We start from the raw sequence: 24,379 nt of genomic DNA, 5'->3' as shown, positions 1-24,379 counted from the left end.
ATTAAAGCTCATCTACAAATTTATATTAACATGTTATCAAGGCTTAACTAGGAAGATATGTGATATAAAGAAGCTTATCTTATTACTTATAATAACAAAACATCTTAGGGAGGAAAAGAATTCATGAGTAAGAGATTGTAGCTGCTGCATTCATGCCATGCAGCTGTTAAATGGTATATTTATTGATATGCAAAAGTGTTATTTATGTTTTATTGCATAAAAAATAGGATGCAATGAATGTAAAGTGTGGTCTCTATGGTAATAGTAAGTTATATGTAAGGTAGAATTATGCTTGATTCCCCTTTTCTTTATATTTTTCAACTTTATATGCCTTTAAAACTGAGCAGTTATTAGGCTTATAGCCAGAAACATGACATTATAATTAGAATTGTTTCCTGGGTCAAACGGAAAGACAACTTCAAGTAATATTTACACTATATAAAAAAGGTTACTATACATAACACAGGGTTCTTACAAATGAATTACAGTGACGAAAATGGGAAAATAGCAAAAATATGGTCTCTAAAGTATATACCAATGAGTAATAAATATATTTTCAATGTCAACTTAAGTAAATGGCTCATGGTGATTGAACAAGAAGCTCCTTTATGTTCTCATTGCATGTGTGTGTTCAAACATATATGTGAAAACTTATAAATACTTACAAATACAATAAAAGATACAGCTCAATTTGGGAGATAGTTCATTGGCAGATTTTCTTGTAACTCATTAATGTCATCAATGGCAACACAGGAAGGTATAGCTTCTTGGAAAAGCAATGTAATGATATGTAACAAGAACGCTTATTCAGTTGTGAACCAACCATGTTTCTAATGTAAATTTAAACTTTAAAAAATTAATAATAAAAATTAAGAAAGAGGCCATGAATTTTTAAAAGGGTATAGAGGGGCACATTGGTTAGTCTTTGAGAGAGGTAAGATGCAATATGTTACAATCTCAAAAATAAAAGAAAAAAATTTAAATGTAAACTTTATTTTTTTCTCTTTTTTTCTTTTTTTAATTTTTTTTCTTTTCACAAAGTCTACATAATTTTTATTTTTATTTTTTTTATATTTTATTTTCCAGTTTAAATTTAGATAAGAAACAAGGTATATTTCATATGTATATATGTGTGTGTTATTGCAATATATGTATATTACTAAATAAAACTTGCTCAGTCTACATAAAAAAATAAAATAAAATAAAATAAAAAATAAAGGGTCAGAGAAAAAAAAAGATTTCTAGCGCACAAGAAACATCACTCTTATCCATGCTGTTACTGAAAGCATGGTGTTCTATTTCATTAAGTTTCATGTCACAAATAAATAAAAATTTTTAAAAAATCAAAAAAACAAACAAACAAAAAAATTAATAATAAAAAAGAATATACAAAAAAGAACCCTTATTCAGAGTATCATAGTTTTGAAAGAATATATACATTTAGATTTCAAGATTTCTGGAAAAATAATATTTTGGTATATTTACAATTCCATTTTTCAATGATAACTATGACTCCTGCCAGTTTTTCAGATGGAATGCATGGAGCTGTATATAATCTGGCATTCAACTTAAAGAAAGATTTGATCATATTTCTTTTTTCTTTTTTTTTTACGAGACAGGTTTTCTCTGTATTGTTTTGGAGGCTGTCGGTCCAGCCTGGCCTCGAACTCACAGAGATCCACCTGCCTCTGCCTCCCGAGTGCTGGGATTAAAGGCATGCTCCGCCACCGCCCGGCTGATCATATTTCTTTTTTTTTTTTTTTTTTTTTTTTTTTAATCATTTTTTATTTTAATTTACATATTTCTTTACTACACTACTAAATCCTGTTTTCCCAGAGACAAAAATCCTTCACTTCAAAATCATGCCTTATTCATGTTATGGCTTTTTGGCAGCACCCACAGATGTCAGATATGAGCAAATATTTTCAAGACTGAAACAAACTACAAGTAAAAGTAGAATCAAAACATCTAATGGGCACCTTGAGAACTCACTGAGAACTACTCTATAACTACTTTCATCAGATAGATATTGATGTAATAGTATCTCAAATACAATGTAAGCCTTTTTATTTGACTTTCAGTATAAAAACAAAAGTTGTATCTATAATGAAATAATTTGGAAACCACCTAATTTTTGAGCAATAGTGAATAAATACATCTACTTGGATACAATATTGACAAACAGTCAACACAGTAACTTTAAATCACACATTGGATGATATAGAGGAAAGCCTTTATAGTAAATGAACACTGTTAGGAAAAATTAATATAAGCCAGATGTGGTGACGAATGCCTGTAATCTCACCACTAGAGAGACAGAGGCAGGAGAATTGATGTGCACTTGAGGCAGGCTGGGTTACAGAATGAGAGCCTGTCTTAAAACAATCTGAAAAGAAGGGATGGAGAGATGCTCAGTGGTAAAGTGCACTTGGTGCTCTTGCAGAGGACCTGAGTTTGGTTCCTAGCACCCACACCGCATGGCTCACAAGTGCTTGTAACTCCAGCTCCAGTTAATATACCCTCTTCCGGCCTCTGAGGGGACCTGAATGCATATGGAGCACATAAAGACAAGCACACACATCCAAACAAAACAAAACACCAAAAACTTAAAAAGAACAACACATGAAACCTGCACGTGTGTCTTGCATTTTGTTAAAATATAGCTGTACTGAAAAATACTGAAAGAAGATATAGCTGATAGGTTAACATTGACTATTCCTCACTGATGGGGTCACCGGTACTTTTGTTTTTCTTCTTTGAACTATACGAACCTGTTCATATTCTGTCTACTGTTTTGTTCTTCAAACATGACAACTTCATTATGGTTCAAATGAGTATGAAATGGTATCAGAGGTCCAGGAAAAAACTTATAAGCTCAGAGCATGCTGCCTGTCTTATGGCAGCACACCACTCAATGCAGAACATACTTCCTGTCTGTTGTGGAATATTACTTTAACTCTGTACAGGTGTGTTACAGTTGTTTATGTTGCAGAATATTACTTTAACTCTGTAAAGGGGTGTTACATTTGTTTGTGCTTCATTTGTTTAACTATGTAAACATGCATTGCATTTGTTTTGCCTTACTTGCTTAAGGCGCCTGATTGGTCTAATAAAAAGCTGAACAGCCAATAGCTAGGCAGTAGAGGGATAGGTGGGGCTGGCAGGTAAAGCAAATGAGTAGGAGAAGGAGTCTAGGCTCCAGAGAAGAGAGAACAGGGAGAAAGAGAGGGAGATGCCTGGATCCAGCCAGGCAGCTGAGAAGAAGCAGGGAAAGTAGGACATACAGAATGGAAGAAAGGTAAGAAACCCCGAGGCAAAATGTAGATGAAGAGAAACAGGTTAAATTACATTATAATTAAATTATAAGAGTTGGTGTGACAAGCATAAGCTAAGGCCAAGCATTCATAACTAATAATAAGTCTCCATGTCATGGTTTGGTGGCCAAGCATTCATAACTAATAATAAGTCTCCATGTCATAGTTTGGTGGCTGGTGATGAAGAAAGTCTGTTACATGTGTGTTCTGGCATACACACCACCCTGACCTGGACCTCAAGTTCCCACATGTTCTTAAGGCACAATGATCAATTTTTGCTACTCACCATGAAAATGTGGGCCCTCCCCATTTTCATGAAAGAGATCAGAATTTGTGGTGGCTAAGTTGAGACCATGAAGAAAATAATTAAGAGTCAAACTGACAAACAGTAGACTATGAAAATTAATATTTTCTGCTTAAAATGCAAAAGACAGATGGGTGTGGTGGTGCACATCTTTAATTCCAGCACTTGGGAAGCAGAGGCAGGAGGATCCCTGAGTTCAAGGCCAGCCAGATTTACAGAGTTAGTTCCAGGACAGCCAGGGCTATGCAGGGAAATCCTGTCTTGGGGGGAAGAAAAGGACAAAACCAAATCAAGACAACAAAAACCCAAAAGACATTAAGCAAATCAATGACAAAAAACAAACAAAAACAAACAACAACAACAAAAAATCCAACAAAAACCAAAAGGAAAAAAATTGCTGAGGTCAATTCAGTTAACCAATCCATTGAATTTACATTGCTTTATTTATGTATTTTTTGGAGTGGAGTTTTTCTTTGTAGCCGAGGCTCCCCTCAGTCCTACAGTGGTCCTCCTGCCTCAGCTTTCAGACAACTAAATATATACAGGCGCGAGTTACACACAGCTTAAAAAGGTATTTCTCACTCCTACTTTCTCCCAAGATTGGCAAAGATCTGTTACTGGACCAGTCCTTAGTCTAGCATTCAAATTCCTATGTTCTTTCTTGACAAATATTTATTCGTTGTATCTAAACGGGAGGACGGTTTGCAAACATAAGGGACAGGAGTTTGGCAGCGCAGAGCCTTGTGGCTGAAGAGTGTGAAAGGAGAGCCGTATATTACCCTTTCACCATACTTTCAGTCATAGACCATCTGCGACCCCTTCAGAGTGCACAGAGACGGTCTGGTTTCTGGTTGTGGTACCTGACAATGACTCTCTTGCTGGACAATCGAGGGAGGGCAGGCAACCAGCAGCTGGCTCCCTGCTACTGACACACCAGGGGTCCCCAGCATGCCCTGGAGAACTTGACTCATCTTTACTGTGTGCACATCAGTCTGCTTCATCTCGACAGCACTTACGTCATTTCCTTTGGCAAGTGAGCAAGAAGCCTTGATTCCCGAAGCATGCCAATTGTAGATCGCCAGTGGTGATTCTCCAGTACAGACATATTCTAGAAGAAAGAAAACAAAAGGTACAAAGGAGGCCAGAGCTAGATAATGATCTTTCACAGCTGAACACACCTTGGGGCTAGCCAGGAATTTCTTTCCAGCCAGAGTCCAACCAGAAAAGAAAACTCAAGTATAAGGGCGATGGCTCTGCCCTCAGGCTGCAGTGATGGTAGGGAGTGTACAGTCCTTTGGGGGCCCTGAGTCTAGGTTGACTAATTGTGTTCCAAATAACATGAGCCCCTGTCCCTGCTTCCCACAGCTCACTTAGGTGACCCTACATGTAGAAGAATAAATTGAGGCAGTTAAAACAAGTAACAACGGTGTCAGGGTACTACAGTCACCACATCATCCAAGACTGTCTGACCAAACTGAGCAGAGGTCTAATTTGCCATGCTGATCATAGATTATAAGAACTCTTTTTTTTCCATCCAGGGGTTCTCTGTATTGCTTTGGAGGCTGTCCTGGAACTTGCTTTGTAGACCAGGCTGACCTTGAACTCACAGAGATCCACCTGCCTCTGCCTCCCGAGTGCTGGGATTAAAGGTGTGCGCCACCAATGCCCGGCTAGATTATAAGAACTTTCTATACCCAGACTCCCATGGCCATTGGCAGTACATTCAGAATTCTAAGTCCCACTCGATATTATTTTGATTATTAGGCAAGTGGTCTTTCCTTCCTTCCTTCCTTCCTTCCTTCCTTCCTTCCTTCCTTCCTTCCTTCCTTCCTTCCTTCCTCCTTTCTTTCTTTCTTTCCTTCCTTCTCCCCCCTCTCTCCCTCCCTCCCCTCCCCTCCCCTCCCCTCCCCTCTCTCTTGTTTTTTTCTGAGACAGGGTTTCTCTGTGTAGCTTTGGAGCTTGTCCTGGAACATGCTCTGTAGACCAGGCTGGTCTCGAACTCAGAGATCTGCCTGCTTTTGCCTCCCGAGTGCTGGGATTAAAGGTGTGTGCCACTACCACCCATCGGTATTTCTTTTTAAAAATGATTTTATTTCTGACTATCCCTTTGTTGCACATAAGATCAGGTACCCTTGAATGGCAGAAGAGGGCACTGGATCCCTAGGAGCTAGAGTTACAGGTGGTTGTAAGCCAGTGGACTTGAGTCCTAGGAACCTAATTTGCATCCTCCAAAGACAGTATGAGCTCTTACCTGTTGAGCCATCTCTGTAGACCCTAGTGACAATTTTTTTTAATGTGCACTTAAGTTTAAGTACCACTGTTAAGGAGACATCTTTTTTTTTTTTTTTTTGGTGTTTATGAGACAGGGTTTCTCTGTATTGTTTTGGAGGCTATCTGTCCAGCCCAGCCACGAACTCACAGAGATCCGCCTGCCTCTGCCTCCCAGGTGCTGGGATTAAAGGCGTGCGCCACCACCGCCCGGCTAAGGAGACATCTTGGCCCTCTGAATACTGACATGTAGTGAAGTCTGTGAGATGAAATCACAGACTACAGTTGCTCCCTTGTTCAGTTATCTTGACAGTTTCACTTCTCGTGAATGTCTATTATGTTTAGCTTCTTCCTTGCCCTTACTGTTAGTGTAAGTTTTTCTGTTTTTGTTTCTTCTGAAATAGAGTCACAGAATTTAAGGCTGTCCTTGGACTTAACATCTAGCCCAGGCTGGCCTCTAACTATCCATCATCCTGGCTCAGCCTTCCGAGTTCTTGGATTATAGGTGTGTACCACCAAGCCTGGCCTCTGTAGTATTTTAAGAGCAATTTTACATTTATAAAAAAAAATAAGATATAACCTTCTTTAAAAGTGAAAGAAAACTGTTCAGTGCCATTCCCATGAGGTACCTTATGCAGTGACAGCTGTAGAGAGTTTAGTGGTGGTGACCAGGGGTGGGAGGGGCAGGAGGATGGGGAACTTCTGCTTAATGGATTGGAATTTTGCAAGATGTTCTGGTGATGGTGGCTGCATACCATTGTAACTGTGCTTAACACCACTGAGTCACATGCTTCAAAATGGTTGAGATGGTAAGTTTTATACCATAGTTCAAAACAATATATGAAGGGACAGAAGCAAGGAGAATAGTTGTCAGAGGTTGCTTCTTCTTACTGCCATAAAGACCAGGACCAAAAGCAACCGGGAGGAAAGCGTTTATTTTATCTTACAACTTACAGTCCTCCACTGAGGGAAGTCAGAACAAGAACCCGGAGGCAGGAACTGTAGCGGGGCCGTGGGAGAACATTGTGGTTAGCTCGCTCAAGATGGCTTGCTCAGCCTACTGTCTTAGCCCACGTAGGACCACGGTCCAGGGGTGGCACCGCCCCCAGTGAGCTGGACCCTTCCATATGAATCACCAATCAAGAAAATGCCCCCAGACCTGCCTACGGGTCAAGCTAAAGGAAGCATCTTCTCAACTGAGCCTCCTTTCCCCAAACAACTAGCTACAAACAAGCAAACAAACAACAAAATGAAACCAAACAACAGCCCCCCAAAACCCAAACAAAAAGCAAACCAAAACAATAACAAAACTAACATCGACACTGAAGGGAAGCCAGGGGGAGAGTTAAGCTACTTGCTTGTAGTGATCTACTCTGTATCAAAGCTACTCATATAATCCTCTACTTTTTTTCCTCTGTGTAACAGTCCTGGAGTCCTGGCTGTTCTGGAACTCATTCTGTAGACTCGGCTGGTCTTGAGTACACAGAGATCCTCTTGCCTCTGCCTCCCAAGTGCTAGGATTAAAGGTGTGCACCACTACTGCCTGAGAACCCTCAACATTTTTTTTTATAGAATGAAAAGAGTTACACAATTCAGGGTCCCCTAAAACCACATCTCTTCTTGCTTCTTAAATCCCTCTAGGACTCTGTTGTGATGAGCTTCTTGAGGAAATGCCTTAAGCCCATCCTTAGAGAGACTGTTATACTGCATTTCCTCTCTCTTGCTTAGCAGTCATTATTTCTATTTACCACTTGACCATGTGTGAACCAGTGATGAAATTTTATTGCTTTCCTCCACTGGCCTGTTATTTACTTTTGGGCATGGGCCACACTCAACACAAGAGAATGTTTGTTAGTAGTCACATGCTAGACTAATTTGTCCTGATTGTGAAAGTTTGTGAGCATAGAGAGTGATATGTTATCGTGATGTGACCGATGTTCAATCTGGCAGTGACATTTAGTTCAGTCGCTCATGAGTTCACTTGACAGACTCATTCAGGCAGATAGAGACATGAGATACCTCACATGAGTTGTTCAAGGGGCCAAAAAGTGTAACAAGACCTAATGACAAATGACACTACATCTCTGTTGAGTGGAATAAAAGTGTCAGGGGGATGACCTCAGGCACTGTTTTCAATGCCAGCCCGACTTCACGTCTTCATTAGTGATCTGTGGATTCTTGGGGACTTTCCTGGTGAATGCATATTTGGATAGGAGTTCCAAGGAAACGAGAGGACACTGAGCAGCCTTGGAGCCCACCAGTGGAACCCTGGTGTCTGGGATCGCATGGTTAGAGTCTTACACAAGCAAGAGTTTGGTCAGTCAGGGTGGTGTTGGAACCAGGGCCACTCCACTGGCTTCAAGGGGTAAGAAGTGAAGGGCAGCAAAGAGAGGATGCACACCAAGCTCTGTCTTTGGATCGAGCACACTATTTAACCCTATTTAATCCTCACTTAGCCCCGGTCTGGTCTGTTCTTAGCTCACATACAATGAACGCTCAGCTCCCTCCCCTGGGTGTGAGGCTGGCACTCACTTAGTGAGTGGCTAGGAGCATCTTTGAGTCACACCTGTCAGTATTAATACCTGGACCGTGTGTATGCTTCCTGTTGTCTCCCAAGGATTTCCTCTGTGTTGCCATATCTAAGCTCCCAGAAGCCAGAACTCTATAAGCTCACAAATACCTACAGTTAGACTTAATTTTGCCCTTGCTTTTCAGAATTGATGTCTAAAGATGTAAAAGTCATCCAGGTATGTCTCGCTTATTTGTAAACATTAGCATTTTAATGTCTTGTCTTTGCATATTAAATGTTTTCAGGGACTCTAAATACCATTTACTTTTAATGTCCCTTCATTTCTCCTGGGAAAAAAGCACATGAATAATGTATTATTTAAGTCAGAAGTTTCAAATCAAAGCTGTACCCCTGTAACTGCTATTTTCTTTCCTTTCTTGATTATGGGATTAGAACCCAGGACCTCTCGAATGGCAAACTAGGCATATGCTCTACTTTTGAGCTACACTACCAGCCCTGGAACTTTTGTTTGCATTCCATTCCTCATAGAATTTTATAATTTGTTTAATTACTGTGTGTGTGTGTGATGTATTGCCTGTGTATGTATGTGTGTGCCCATGCTTGCACCCATGCAGAGGCCAGAGAAGGACAGTGATGTCCACCTTTATTGCTCTCTGTAGTGTTCTCTTGAGACTGTCTCTTTGAGCCTGGGGCTAGGCTGGTAGTCAGCATGTCCCAGAGAGCCTCCCGTCTCGGCCTCCTTCCTACCCCCAGTGCTAGGGCTACAGGTATGTTTTGCCATGACTGTCTTTTCACATAGATTCTAGGGATACAAACTCAGGCCGTTATGCTCACACAGCAAGTACTCTTACCCACTAAGCCATCTCCTCAGTCCCTGGAATTTTAGCTTAATGCCAGATGTTTATGTCCATGAAGTCTTTTATTATAGCGTCACCGTATTTCTCTGCAACAAAACTCGGCCTACAAGCTGAAATTCTAATTTAACAGATTTCCCTAATTTGGACCTACAAGAGTTAAATAATTTTTGAGATTGAGTTTATCATGTAATTGTTATTAATAACTAACTGGCCTTTAACAACACTGGAGTATTGCAAATCTGGAAAAAAAATTAGGCTGAACAATCAAAGCTTTTGGCAGTCATTTAAGGAGAGCGATGGGGGTGGGGTCTCAATTGCAGGCGACAGCTGACTCAGAATATGTAAGGGGCTGTCTTCTGTGAGGTGGGAAAGGTGACTGTGTGAGGTGCCTGAAGACATGGAGCTTTGGCTTCATTACCCGGCTGGCCCGTTGCAGGCAGGACGATGTAAAGACCCAAACACAGATTCTGCACACTGTTCCCTGCCTCGAGGCTGTTCAGAAAATATTCATGCATTCCCAAGGGCACACATCCCTGAATGCAATTTGGAAATTGCTGCTAGCCATGACTACCATTGGAATAAAAAAAAATGTTTCCTAGTCATCTCTGCGTATATACAGGGCCATGTAAAGAAGTAAGTACTTATTGAATGGATACCAAACAAGGCCCATGCCTAATGTTTAAAGGTTGAAAAGATTGTTAATTGAAAAAGAACAAGATTTGAATTTTAGACCAATATCTGGAAGAAGCAAAACTTGGGATTCTCTGTTGTGAAATCCTTAGACTTTCATTCAGGGCAAAGCTATTTTTAAATTATTGTGGCGATTGATTCCTCTTTATTACATATTCACAGGTAACCAAAATAACTCCAGAAATAAAATATCAGGTAGCATTTGTTAGTTGCAGAGTACAAGGAAGATCACTGTAAAGATTTTTAAAATTACTCCAACCATCCTGCAACTTACTCAGTTTACATGACAATTAGCAGGAGAAACAATGGAATATTCACGAACACCAGCCATGTGCTGGATATTGGAAAAGAGAACGAATACATGACAGAGACTTGCTGTCCATGTGAGACATGAGCATCTAATCAGGCAATGGCAATTTTGATTAGTACACCTGACCATAAGGGACGAGAATTCTGAGGTTGTTGAGGAGACACAGGGAAGCTGGATCTTTCGAGGCAAAGGTTTCAAGGAGGAAAAGATGCCCAAGATGAGAGACCAGAGGATGAATGAGTCAGAGAGGACCCACGGAGTGTATGCATATATTTGGGCAAAATGTACTATGCGATAGTGTGTTTGGTTAAAAATTGGCAGAAGTAGTGTGTGGAGACCTGAAGAGAGAGATACCTTGTATCTCTCTTGTCTGTTTGGTTTGATATTTTGTTTTAGAAATGGTCATATTGTAAGAGGTCACACATTTTGCTTAGTTATTTTCTGTTTTACCTCAGAGAACATAGGGATTTTTACTTGTTTTGGACATCTTTGGCATTTGTGGCACCTGGCATGTATTAAGCACTCCACAAATATTTGTCTAATGAATAGAGGAATGAGATATGTTGGAGAAACTGAAAGTATTTCTGACTTGTGATTTATTGAGGCCTGGTGTGGGGGGTGGATATGGCGGAAAGAGAGGCTTGGTGGGACAGTAACGCTATAGTGAGAATCCCAAGGTTGGTGCTGGTACACTACATGTTTGGTTATTTACAAAATCCTGAGGAACAGTGGGTTTCTTAGGAGGAATCTGTGTGGTCAGAACTGGGTTTAAGGAAACTTCTCCTGGTTGCACAATGGGGAAAGTATTGTAACCAGGCAACACGGAGGGATGTGGATACAAGGAGACAGGAGGATGTCTATGTCCTGAATGAGGGGAAAGCAGGGACAAGAATCAGGTCAGTCACTGGCATTCCTAGAGAACTGTCAGAAATGACAGTGGCTTGTTCCTAGCGCTCAAGCAGCACCACTGTGACTGGCTTATCTGATATTCACGGTGGCTCACCCCATCATCCACAAAGGGCAGACCCAGAGAAAGAAGACAGAGTTCAGCAATTGTCAGGGAGGAGCGAACAGACGATGAGCTGATCCACCTTGATGGCCCTTGGTATCCTAGCAGTTTAGGAAAATACATCAGGCAGCTTATCTGTCTGCCTGGAAGAAGTATCAGTTCAGCAATTTCACATTGTCCCAGAGGCAATATGTCTTTATATCCCAGACTCCACAGACTTGCAGTTTTAAGAATAATCTTTTAAAACCTGCCCCTCTCTAGTCTATCTGTCTGTCTGTCTGTCTGTCTATCTTCTACCTATTCATCTATCTATCTATCTATCTATCTATCTATCTATCATCTATTCATCTATCATCTATCTATCTATCCATCTATCAATCAATCATCCATCTATCTGTGTGTGTAGTGTATATATCTGTGTAAGGCACTCTTCCGTGCATACACATGTATCAGTTAAAGGTCAACTTCAAGTGTCCTCTTTTATGGCTCCTGACCTTATTTTTGAGACGGGCTCTCTTGCTGAGCTCAGAGCTGGCAGTCTCAACTAGACTGACTGGTCCCGCTGCCTCTGCTTCCCAGATGCTGAAGTTAGAGGTGTACACCACCACACATGACTTTGATGTGGGTACTGGGGATTCAAACTTAAGACCTCATGCTTGCTGAGCCATATCCTGAGGCCAAAAATAATCTTCATCTTAATGTGGAAAGAAGACACTTCCATCTTGGTGGTTTACAAGAATGGTTAGAATTTTAATTTGGGAAAACAAAACCCTTACAACATCGGAGGCAAAACACTACCACTTCCTCTTTCCTTTTCTGAATTATCAAGTATGATCTGCCATAGAGACGAAACAATCCCTTTGATTGCTGGCATTTAATAAACCACCACACAGGTTTTCAAATTAAGTCAAGAGGTTGTCTGTCAAAGGGAATCTGGTACAGCTAAGTTGCTATCATGCAAGGAAGCTTTTCTTTCTATTATTATTATTTTTTAATAGTGGTTGCCCTCTTCCTCCATCCTTTTTTTTTGTGGTAATGGGGCTTGAACCTAGGGTCTTGTACAGACAAGCAATTTCTCTACAACTGAGCTATAGGCCCAGTTTTCCTTTTCCTTAATATTTTGAGACAGGGTCTCTCTAAGTTGCCCAGGCTGTCCTTGAATTTGCAATCCTGCTGCCTCCAACTCCTTGAGTAGCTGGGATTACAGGCCTGTGCCACCATGTCTGGCTGTTCCCTCTCTATTTATTGGACACTTCCTTTGATGAAAATACTTAGAGCGATGTTGATAAACTGAGAGTCTGGTATCCAAAGGAATCAGATGTTTTCCCATTTTAAATCTGGAGGATACAGGAAGAAAAGCAACAGCATGAATGCAGCTTGTGTTTTCACTCTTAATTGCTCACGAACAGACTCTGGAAGTAACAGTTTCTGTCCTGCTCTTGCCTAAGGAACCAAGTGATCTCCTTGGACACACCCTAAGGGCCTCATCTGGGAGGTCTCAGAGGAAGAGAAGCATCTTGAGTTCACAGTAAGTCCTTGGTCTTTGGCAAACCCTGCTTTAAGGCCTATTTGACTCTTCTTCATCTTATCTACTCAATACTGATCTTAGAACAAGGAATATAGATTCACTTGCTGTCCATGGGATACCTGTTCAGATAAGGGCCTGGGAAACTTATTGAAGCAGAAGACCAATTTTGACCCTCCCTCACAGGATTTAATACTCTATCTAGAATACCTTTCTTCCTATAGAAACTGTAAGGGCACGGATAATCTTTGCAATTACATATTTGAGGAGCAGTCATAGAAGCATCCCTCCTGGACTGTCAGCCTGGTGTGTGTAAGTCAGAGTCATTCAAAACAAAAAGGAATTTTAAATGTCAATCCCCATCCCTAATTGCCTCTAGCAAATGATTAAGAAAAATCACACACATCTATTCTATGTTTAGCAGAAATATGGGTGAATTAACCATTACTTTATCCATAGTGGACTGTCCATAGCTAGTATGTAGCTGGGATCTATCAAGGGGAATTACATTTTAAGTTAAAGTGAAAGCGATTCTTTTTGTAATTGTGGTAACCATTGTTACATTATTACATCTGACACCATGTATACGTTATAGCTTGCTGAGCCCATCTGTGACTCTGCCTGTGTATGCCTATGTATGACAGTGAGTTATATTGGAGGGTGGAGGCAAAGAAAGTAAATTCTGAGGACTTCCTCCCTCATGCTCCCGTCTCTCTTGGTCTTCCTTTACACATGGGCTGCTTCTACTCTGAGTGAGGCACCAGGTGGAAGTATCTGCTGTGTCTTCATATTGACCCTGGTTGGCAAGTCGAGCTTAGGAATCGGGTCCAGATTGCAGACAATGGGGAGGGGGATGCCCTCTGACCCTGCCTTCACTCCAGCGGCCCTGGCTCTTTCCTTATCTCAGTGCAAAGGCACATGCTGGGTGTTATGCCGTGATCTTTATCAGGACTGCAAGAGCACCCCAGCTGAAGAGAGGAAGTGTCTCACATCTTATCTAGTCACAGTCCGTCTGGATTGCAGCGAAGTCACGCATGCACAGGGTGTTCTTACAGCCTCATAGTCCTGGCTCACCTCCTCTGTGTACTCTTGTTGATAATATGTGTATGGGAGTGTATAATTTCTGTGAATATTTGTACATTTGTTTATCTCATTCATTACCATGGTTCTTTTGTTTGTTTGTTTGTTTTCTGAGACAGGGTTTCTCTGTATTGTTTTGGAGGCTGTCCTGTAACTCGCTCTGTAGACCAGGCTGGCCTCGAACTCACAGAGATCCGCCTGCCTCTGCCTCCCGAGTGCTGGGATTAAAGGTGTGTGCCACCAATGCCCGGCTATTACCATGGTTCTTAATGATTTTCTGAATATGTAACTCATTGTAAAGTGAATGAGGGTAATTCTTTTGTGGAAAAAATGTACATAGGTACCCTGTATTTGCAGAGATTTAAAATATCATGTGTTCTTAGTGCCTTGCTAAGTGAACACACTATGTGATATCATTTCTTCCCTCCATACTGGGGCCTTGCTCTCACATGCTGGAAACTCGGAGAATCGTGATGCATAGAGAAGAACAAGAATGCCTGAGAAGAGAGAAGGACATTAGAAGGGACCCTAGCCCACTCACACATGGCTCTGGCAGACTTTGCCCCTCTCCCCCATTCCCTCTGCCTTGCTAAAAACCATTAAATATGCTACTCAAGCTAGCCACCAAGGTCTGTCCCCTTATTTGGCCACTTCCTCCTCCTGAGGCTGACCACCAAGGTCCAGCTATCAAAGTATTGAAGTCCAGCAATCAAAAGCCCCCTTTGGCTCACCTAATTAACATGCCCAATTAAAGTTAAACACCTCATCCTACGCTACAATTTTCCTATGTGCCACATCTGTCTCCCCTCTATCCAGAGGCAGTGGTATCTTCCCACAAATACCTCCACCCCCTTTCCCTTGCTCCTTTCCCCTCCTCCCTTGTCCTCTACTTGGGTCATTGTCTCTTATTCCCTGCCCTCTGTCCTTTGTGCTGAGACCTTGGTCTTGGGGGTCCTGAGCCGACACTTCTTCTTTCAGGAGCCAGTACACTTCTGACATTAAAATTGGAATTTGAGCCTGGAGGTGGTGGCACACATCTTTAATCCAGCGCTCCAGAGACACAGGCAGGCAAATATCTGAGTTCAAGGCCAGCCTGGTCTACAGAGTGAGTACCAGGACAGCCAGGGCTGTTACACAGAAATACCCTGTCTCAGAAACAAAACAGAGATTATAGAGTAACTGAAGGACTGAATGTCCCTGTGGCCTGTAGTGGAGTATCAGCTTGTTAGGCATCTCACAGTTAAGTTCATGCTCTCTTTCAGGTTCCAATCTGTAATGTCTCAACTTGGCTGATGAGTGTCGGCCTTTATCCCAGCCAGTTTTGTGACACCAGGCAGGTCTTTATGGGATCACTGAACACTGGTTTGTCTCTAACACTGTCTTTAAAATGGAAGGACTTGTGTTTCTAGACTTCAGGAGATGTTCACGCCAGCAAGCAGATGTCTGATGAAGATAGAATCTTGTACACTGTTTTGGGGCCTTCTTTTCCAAATTCTCCCTTTCCAGTCTTCTCCTTTTTTCCTATGAGGGACCAGACCACACAGTCTAGATTGTGTCTCCTGCAGACAGCAGTAGCCCACTTTGCTGCACCAACTAAAAATCGTAGGAAACAAAGAATCACACAGGTGTTTATTTTTTAAATATTAAAGAATTACACCTGTGTATACTCTGTAGCTAACTCCTCAAACCCCTTTCAAACTAGAATTAACTTTGTTTGGGTAATGGTCATTTTGAGTACCTGAATTTGAACAAAGGTTTTATTCACTTTTGGATTCCCGGGTTCCTGCTGATCTATGTGACAAATAGTTACAGTTTAAATTGTACAGACTATGTACTGCACTGAAAATCCTGGAAAACGTGATTGTATCAGAATATTTACTTCTAATAAAGAGGTGGAGGAGAGGTCAGAGGATAACTCTCCAGGACTGGTTCTCTTGTGCCACTTTGTGAGATGTGGGGATTAAACTCAGGGTGAGCCAAAAAGGAGGCCACTCGACCCCCTGAGCATCTCACTGGCCCATATTGTGTGTGCCTTTTTATATACTGAATGCAAAAGTGTGCTTTTATAACCTTTGTTTTTAAGTACAAAGATACTTCATTGTTATGAGTAGGATAATGAGAAACTGATGAAAGTTTTCACATTAGTTGGTATGTGAAAATGGAGTTCTTAATTGGTCTAAAGAATAAAAGCCTGGAGTCAGCTATAGAGGAAAATGCTGAGAGATCAGAGAGAAGAAGGATCAAGCCAAAGTCATTACCTTTACCTCATTAGCTTCTCAGTGGAAAAGAGGACAAGTTCTTGTTTCTACCTGCTTATACCCTCTCTTTGACTAGCCATCTCACTTCCTGTCTCTGCCCAGCCAGCTCACTTCCTGTCTCTGGCCAGTCAGCTCACTTCCTGTTTGTCTCTACAGACCTCCAGGCCTCAACTGACCAATAGGTGTTAGACAGTCTCCAGGGAGACACATATTTTAAGCCACAGAAGGTTTGTTCATGTACACTGTTAACGTAGGACAGTTTCAAAAGCTGTTTTGGAGCAAACTGAGTTTCTTGGGTATCTTTGTACACCAACTTAGCCTTCAGAGTAAAGGCCGGTTCTAATTCAAACCAGGCTCTTTGGATGTGTTTGTATCCTTATTCAGCTTCTATTTATTTATTAATATTTATTTACTTATTTTTACCTGATACAGGTTGGCAAGATGGTGGTTGGTTTTGATCAAAAATGGCTGGTTCACCCCTGGGTGGTCAACGTCGTGAGCTGCTGCAGCCAGTAGTCCAAGCATGATATCCAGAGGTGTGAGGAAGCTGGCCAACTGTTAAAAAATAAAATCATCGGGTTGACTGTCGCCATTTGCCATGTCTCAGTCAGACAGAATGGAACACTGTTGGGCCTGTCAGTCAGACCTCTGCCTTCTGAGGTAGCCAGTGAGGCGACACGCACACAGGACCTCCTGCTGGTGGGTATGGCTGCTGCAGTGGCATAGCCTCTGGGCAGTGTCAGTGGCTGATGGGCTGGAGCCGCAACCAGACCACTCTCACTTGGAGAGAAAGTTGCAAGTGAAGAAATGAGTTAGTCGAAGGAATAAACAGACTTAAAGAATCACTAGTGTGCTGCTTTGTTTAAACATTAATTTAAAAAAAGATTACTATTCTCTCCCGTGCATGTGTGTGGAGGCCTTCCACTGTGGGATCTGGGGACCGGACTTAGATTATCAGGCTTTTGTGGCAAGTGCTTTTGCCAACTGAGACATCTTACCTGTCTTCCCTTTATTATTATTATTATTATTATTAAATCCTATACTGTGCATTGAACCTAGGGTCTCACACATGCTCGTCAAGTATACTACCATTGAACTTAGGCCCCATCCCTGGTGTGTTTTAACTAATATATATCTGTGCTGCTTCTTTGAAAGAAGTAATTTGAAATGCAAAATTTGCATTCTTGCTCAATATGGAGTAAGTGGTGGGGAGTGTGTGAGAATCTTTACTTTTTGGTCAACCAGGAAAACGGGAAGTCTGACTTAGAAGTAAACATATATGATATAACTATTAGATTACATAGAGATCAAAAAAGCTTTGGTTTCCAGGTATGCAGCATCCCTCAAGCTTTACCCTTAGATGCCTATGTGACAACTGTGTGTTCAGTGATTATGTTGAAGCATCTGTATATTTCCCTTCCTTCCTTCCTTCCTTCCTTCCTTCCTTCCTTCCTTCCTTCCTTCTTCCCTCCTTCCCTCCCTCCTTCTCTCCCTCCCTCCCTTCCTCCCTTCCTCCCTTTCTTCCTTTTTTTAAAGACAGAATTTCTCTGTGTAGCTTTAGAGTCTGTCTTGGAACTCCTTCTGTAGACCAGGCTGACCTGCAACTCAAAAAGATCATCTGCCTTCTTTTGCCTCCCGAGTGCTGGGATTAAAGGTGTGTGCCACCACCACCCGGCCTGTATATTTTTAATGAACTACTAAAATTGATTGTACTAAGGAGAGTCTTGAACTCTAATACTATTTAAAAAAACTCTCAAAGGAATTACTACAGTATATTACACCAAACCCCTAATTTTTTAATAGTAATGAATGGCCTTATTGTAAGGACTATTTTTTTATCTTTATAATTATTTTATTTATCCAACTTAAGCATACATTTATATGGAGAGAAAACCTTCAAATGTATCATAGGTGCTAAATGAAAATATATGTAATTACATAATACTAACTCTATTTTATTTTGTGGGTCACCTTCTCTTGAAACAGGCTCCACAGCCATTAAGACATATATGAGTTTGCATCTTTGGCAAACCTAATGGCCTAATACCACTTTGAAATTTAAACATTTGTTTACTTTTCTTATGTTGTAAAATCTACTGTGTCTCTGGTCAATGCTTTCTGTTATTCATAAAGCCTAGGTAAATCTTGCCATTGCCTTGTTTCATCATCTGAAATTACTTACACTTCCTGCTGGGCATAGCAATTTGTATTGATTGCATCTACACAGCTTTTTTGCCTGGCTACTTCTGTATCACATAATGAAACTGTCGACTGTTAAGCTGACAGTTATATAAAGATTGATACAACTTAAATTTCATGAAGAGATGACATAAGTTTTCAGTGACTTCTATCGTTCATGTATCTGTTGATGTATTGTAAGGACTATTACATTACACTATCATAATGTCTTTATTCTCTGATTTTGGGTTGGTTCATTGCATCAGAGCATGCTTGCAAAGAGATCTTGGACACACACGAGTTTTCTTGGATTCTGAATCAGAAACTCCCATTGGCAAAATAGAAATGGGACTTGAAACTAGAGGAGCTTTGATCCCCTTTATTGATCAGAAACCACAGCTGGAAAGCGTTTTCTAGTAAAGCTCAATGCTAGCGGTGCTTGTGGTAAAGGTCTGTTGTGGAAATGCTGGTCTTTGGGACCACTGAGGATATAAGAGGTAGGCTGGGGGTCCCTGGCCTCGAATAACCTTAAGAATCAATAAACCATGGAAGGAAATTTCAGAAAATCCACACCTGTTTTCATGGCTATGGTAAGATTTTCAGAGCCGACACTGAAAACATTAGTATAAATAATTTTCAGTCATACTGTGAAGGATTCCCAACATTGAACAACTTAGTGCTTAGCAATACGTGGACTTGGCATCTCCAGATGGTGGAGGAGGCAGCTGAATCTTGCTTTACCTTTGGCTCCTTCAGGTAACAGTGCATGGCCTGGGTGACATCGGCTGCATGAACAGCATTATGGTATGGGTTGTGGCCGTGGTAATCTTCCTGAACCATGACTAGGAAGAAATTAGAAAGCTTAGTCAGCTAAGATCAAAACAAGCATGACATAGTAGATGAGACTTATGTAGGTGTTTTTTTTTTCTTTCTTAAAAGTATCAGAGCTTCCAAAGTGCACAGCCCAAGGAATCCTTTAAAAGTGAAGGTGGTTTGCAAGCCTGTGCCTCAGCTGGGCTGTTAGTAATGGAAAGGAAAGGGAAGAAAAAGGCCAGAAGAATCTGTGAGGCTCTTGGGATTTCTCGCCTCTTTCATAAATCACCCCTTTCTGGAATTCAGGAAGGCTCTCATTCATAGAGCAAATAAATATGGAGGAAAAAGTACAACTTTATTTCACGCCACCATTTAATTATCGAAATATGTTGCCATTCATTAATATTCTGCCATAGATGATGCTTCCTTTCAGAGCCCTTGTGTGTTGGATCCCTGCTGTCCAGTGTTTATATTACCACTTGAATGACACTCCTCAAAACAAATCTTGTCCTCTATCAGGTAGCAGTTACAGGACTGCACTGATGCAAGGGAGGCTTCCTCGGTTCATACCTCCTTCTGCCATGACCCTCCAGGGCAATTCAAGGCTGAGAGGGCCATGTCCAATAATAGGTAATGCAGTCTTGGTTTATTGCTTCAGCAAATGACCAAGTGTCAATGCTTGGGATGCAATATACTCACTGTGTATAGAATGACCAGACTTACAATGGCTGTATTCTTTTAGCTTATGCTATGAATCTGGCTCTGGGTTCTACTGCTAATTCAGCTGCCAAGGCTGTATTTCTTATATGTCCTGGGGGCGCATATACGTGTCCAAAGAATGTACATCTCTTTAGACCAATCAAAATTATTTGGCCCTTTTCACGGCATTACTTTGCTCAAGTAATTAAAATACTATCGACCCGAGGTTATTCAGGTTCCTGGAAAGGAGGTTTCCCGTATTTCCGCTGTGCTGCACGTACTTTTTACTCAGTAGGCTTGTTTCCTATCATATGTAAACTCTAGCTCTGTCACTTACCTGCCAGGTGCAAATTACTTAACCACAATTCTCAACTTTCTTCCCTGATTTTGGGATAACATTGTTCTGAGTTCAAGGTGTCACTGCCTTTGTAGGATCCATACATATAAGCCCTTGAAAGAGGTCCCAGAAGATGTAAACCTTGCGGCTGAGGCTGTTTTTATCTTCCTCCTGATGGCACTGAGTCAACTTTCAAAGCCATAGTACAACCACATAGCAAGCCAAAGAACCAGAAATGTGCTAAGTGGCAGAGGAAAGCCATCTGGCTATTAGGAATCCACCTGGGAGAATTCATGGGCAGATAAGTCAGAACACTCACAGAACAAAAGAACTGGGACTGCTTTCAAGGAAAGAATGAAGGCAGTGTTGTGTGTAAAGATGGTGGGCTTAGACCTGCATGTGCCCAGGGGCCAGGCTGCTCACTAGTCATCAGCCTTGGGGAAGTAATGAAATCTCTTGTTTGTTCTCTGTAACCGTGGACCAAATGGTGATAATAATGTCCAACTTGGGCTTTCTGCAAATGATTAGAAATAATTTATCTAACATTACTCCTATGGTGGGTATATATTTGTAATTCTGTCCATTTTAAAGATTTTCAGCAACTCGTTGTGTGACTAGAGTTATTTGAGGCATATCTCATTGGAATTCTATAAGTATGAGATCATATCAGAATCATCTTGACACCTATAGACTTACAGGTTTCCTTTATAGATCCTGCATGTATTAGAAACACAACACATTAAGCCAACAATTTACCAGTGGCTTAGGACAGATAAGCTATATTTAAAAACTAAGATCAAATCTTTTAAGATTATTTTGAGGTCTTTTTTATGATGCTCTGGTTCTTAACACTTTTTTATTTAAAATTATTTCTGTTATTTATATATATAAATTAATATATATAGTTAATATATTTAAATCATTTCCCCTTTCCCTTTCCACTCGGCAATCTCTCTATATACTTTCCCTTGCGTCTTTCAAATTCAAACCCTCTTTTTCATTAATTTTTACTATATATACAAATATATACACACATGTATATACATACATATTCCTATATGTACGAATACAACCTGCTCAGTCTGTAAATGTTACTTGCATGTATGTTTTCAGGACTGATTATGTGGGGTTGAGTAACCAATTGGTGTGCTCTTCCTGGGAAAGACTATGTCTCCTGCTCTCAGTGTCCCTTAGTTGCCTGTTGCTCTTGCTATAGGGTTGAGGCCTCATGGGCTTTCTTCCATATCATGTCTATTGTTGTCCTTATTCAGCTCATGTCTCTTGACATTTGGAATCAAAGAGTTACGCATCGCGTTTATTCCCGTGGTTGTGTAGGAACATGAAAGAGAAAAGACTTACCCAAAAACCTGTGTAAGGTGACCATATCCAGCTTGAAATGGTGGATGAGTCCATGGGTGTTGAAGAGGTGGCACAGCAGTGTTACCAGACTGTTCCCTGGAGAGGAATAGTCACTTGCTTTATTAGTAATATTTTAAACACACTAGCAAGACTGAAAATAGGATTTAAATTCTCTGAAATGAAGTTTCTCTGATAGAATAATTCCCCACTTTGGATTTGAAATAATATATACTATGATTCTTTTCCTAGGCTTCCAGCTATTGTATAATTAAAATTAGCTCCCATCTTCTTACACCAGCAGAAAAGAAAATATTAAGTGAAGAAATTTGTCTATTGAAGTACTGAGGATGTGTGTGTATTGTGTGTGTGTGTAATTTTAAAATCACATGGCTGCTTGAAATATGCTTTAAGTTATTTCCAATTGACTTTTACATTATAGGGATATTTAACCCACTCCACTACTCAGTAATAGTAGCCTATTCTTCCTATGACATTTATTTAAAAGAAAAATGATTTTTGAGATTTTCACAATTCAAGCCAGAAGAGCTGCAAAATTAAAGCTATAATAATATTAATATTCAGGAGATATTACCTACCCAAGAATAATTATTTTGAATTTAATTAACTAGTTAATTTATTTGTCATTGAGGTAGGGTCTCACTATATGGAGTTCAGGCCAGCCTCAAATTCATGTCTAGTAGCCTCAGCCTCCTGTATGTTAACATGCCTGGGTGACAAGTATTTTTTCAATAATTTAAAAAAGTATTAGAGAGCTTATTTAAGACTTTGTATTGGATCAAGGAGCCGCCCAAGCATCTCCAGTGCATTCTGAGTATTGCCAAAGAATGCCCTTTTAGGGTACCTGATTTAATGCATCTTCACACATTTCATTGTCTTGGAGGTATTTTAGAACTCTCCAAGTTAGAGACAGCAGATAACATTGTAAATGATCCTTGTCCATAGACTTATAGCTGAAGCTAATCTGGTGGCATTACACAGCTGTTTATAAATTCATTTCAGTGTATCTTATTATCTTATTGCGTGTGTGTGTGTGTGTGTGTGTGTGTGTGTGTGTGTGTGTGTTTCTCTGAGGTCTCCTTTTGAACTGCTGTGGTAGGTCAGCAGCCTGCTAATGAGCTGAGATAAACCAAATCTTTTGACGGCTTTGTCTTGCATTTCTGTGACAGTCATGAGTATACTTTCTTTCAAACACCACTTAAGAAGTTCTCTTATTCACAGTTAATTTTATTTATCAGTACCCATTTCTTTTCTAGGTGATCCAAACAAGATCAATGAAACATTATGGACTCCAGGATTCCACCCATATCATATGCATTTTAGTTAGCTATCCGCAGAGTAAAATCCATGCCCTAATCTTACACTACGTCTCTTTTACAGCACATTGCTCAAATATGACAGATGATGGGTCAGCTCAACGTCAGCATTGAATGATACCTTTTCCTGACCTAAGCTTATCTACATTTGTTTAACAGCGTGAGGAAAATATATTTCACTATTTTGGTAAGCAAAGCTTTTATAGACATAAAAATGTGAAAAGAAGAGTCAATGGGAGTGCTTAATTTTCAGTTACAGCCTCAGCTTTTTACGATCTTTCACTAGCATTTGCTTCCTCCTGACAATGCCAAACTTAATTTGAGCAATGCCTGCAACGGGCAGACTCAGCTTGCTTAAGAAGCTGCGTAAGCACCTTGTCGGTAAGGGTCAGGACTAGTCAGGTGTGCTTTTGTGTGTTCACTGCCATTGACTAGCAATGAACTCTCTACATGTGGACATGACCATAGTATCTGAGAGGAAGGAATGTAATCAGTGATTTCCTAATTCTTTTGGGAGCACAGGTTAGAAGGAAACCGTCCTAACACGCTAAGGTCAAATTCAGTCCTCATTCTTCATCTGAATTAATTTTCCCCTCCCTGGTCTGTCTTGACTGACTATAGATTTATGAGAGTGGGAAAAGAAGGAAAAGTAATTTGTCTAAATATGCAATTTGTTTCTCATGAAATGAATTCACTTTATGGTGTGTATTTTAGTGGGAATTCTTCGGGAGGTAACTTACCATTTGTCAAGCGATCAAACAAGAAAATGTCAAAGTCCCACATTCCGACTTTGGAGAGCATATGCTGGAAAGACAAACAAAGAAAATGACAATGGCCAGAGGAAGCACAATGAGACTCAAACATCTACTTCTAGACACAGCAACTTAAACAGTTAAAAGGATGACAACAGTAGCATGCTACTCTATGTCCAATGAATTTGGGGCAAACCAGATTCTACTCCATTCACTAGTGCTCAAGGTACAGGCTCTCAGGTTAAACTACCTGGTCTGATGCCAGCCCCTTTTCTTCTTCCTAGCTGTTTGACTTTGGTTACACCCTCATCTTCTCCAACCTTCATCTGAAAAATGTGGCTGACACCATCTACATCAAGAATTTTTTTGTGGGGGTGGAGAGAGGTAGTGCTATGTACCTCAGGTGCTTGTCACAGCGAGCATGGGTGTAGGTGTTTGTTAAAGGGGGCTCTGTGAAGAGTGCCCTGTAGGGAGAAGCTCTTCAACAATTTTTTTTTGCTGTTTGTATTGTGGTATTTAGAATCAAACCCAGGGTCTTGTGCATGTCAGACGAGTACTTTACCACTTAGCTATAGTCCCAGCTCTTAGAATAAAAAAAAATGAAAAAAATGAAGTGAAAGCCATTGCTGAGTGCATTCTGCTCAATGAGAACTGCATGTAAGATTAACTACTATATAGGAAATTGAACAGTCACTCAACATAAATTTAAAGACCTATTCTGTAATTCAGACTTCTTCTTTTAGTTAAAAAGTAAGCCATGTT

General features: G+C 40.6%; 1 protein-coding gene across 2 annotated transcripts in view; it reads right to left on the bottom strand.

Moving 5' to 3' along the window:
* Positions 1 to 24,379, bottom strand: part of Pde7b (phosphodiesterase 7B) — a 307,639-nt gene that overhangs the window by 17,295 nt on the left and 265,965 nt on the right. For both annotated transcript variants that reach the window (XM_040758205.1, XM_005065832.4), the window contains 5 exons: positions 23,606 to 23,669; positions 21,532 to 21,627; positions 19,065 to 19,165; positions 16,569 to 16,700; positions 4,635 to 4,726 (listed from right to left, as the gene is read on the bottom strand). In XM_040758205.1, the coding sequence (XP_040614139.1) occupies positions 4,635 to 4,726; positions 16,569 to 16,700; positions 19,065 to 19,165; positions 21,532 to 21,627; positions 23,606 to 23,669 (485 nt within the window). The remainder of the gene's footprint in view (positions 1 to 4,634; positions 4,727 to 16,568; positions 16,701 to 19,064; positions 19,166 to 21,531; positions 21,628 to 23,605; positions 23,670 to 24,379) is intronic.

The sequence above is a fragment of the Mesocricetus auratus genome, unplaced genomic scaffold (assembly GCF_017639785.1).
Source record: "Mesocricetus auratus isolate SY011 unplaced genomic scaffold, BCM_Maur_2.0 Super-Scaffold_100018, whole genome shotgun sequence".
Lineage (NCBI taxonomy): Eukaryota > Metazoa > Chordata > Mammalia > Rodentia > Cricetidae > Mesocricetus > Mesocricetus auratus.
This window is presented reverse-complemented; position numbering and strand designations above follow the sequence as displayed.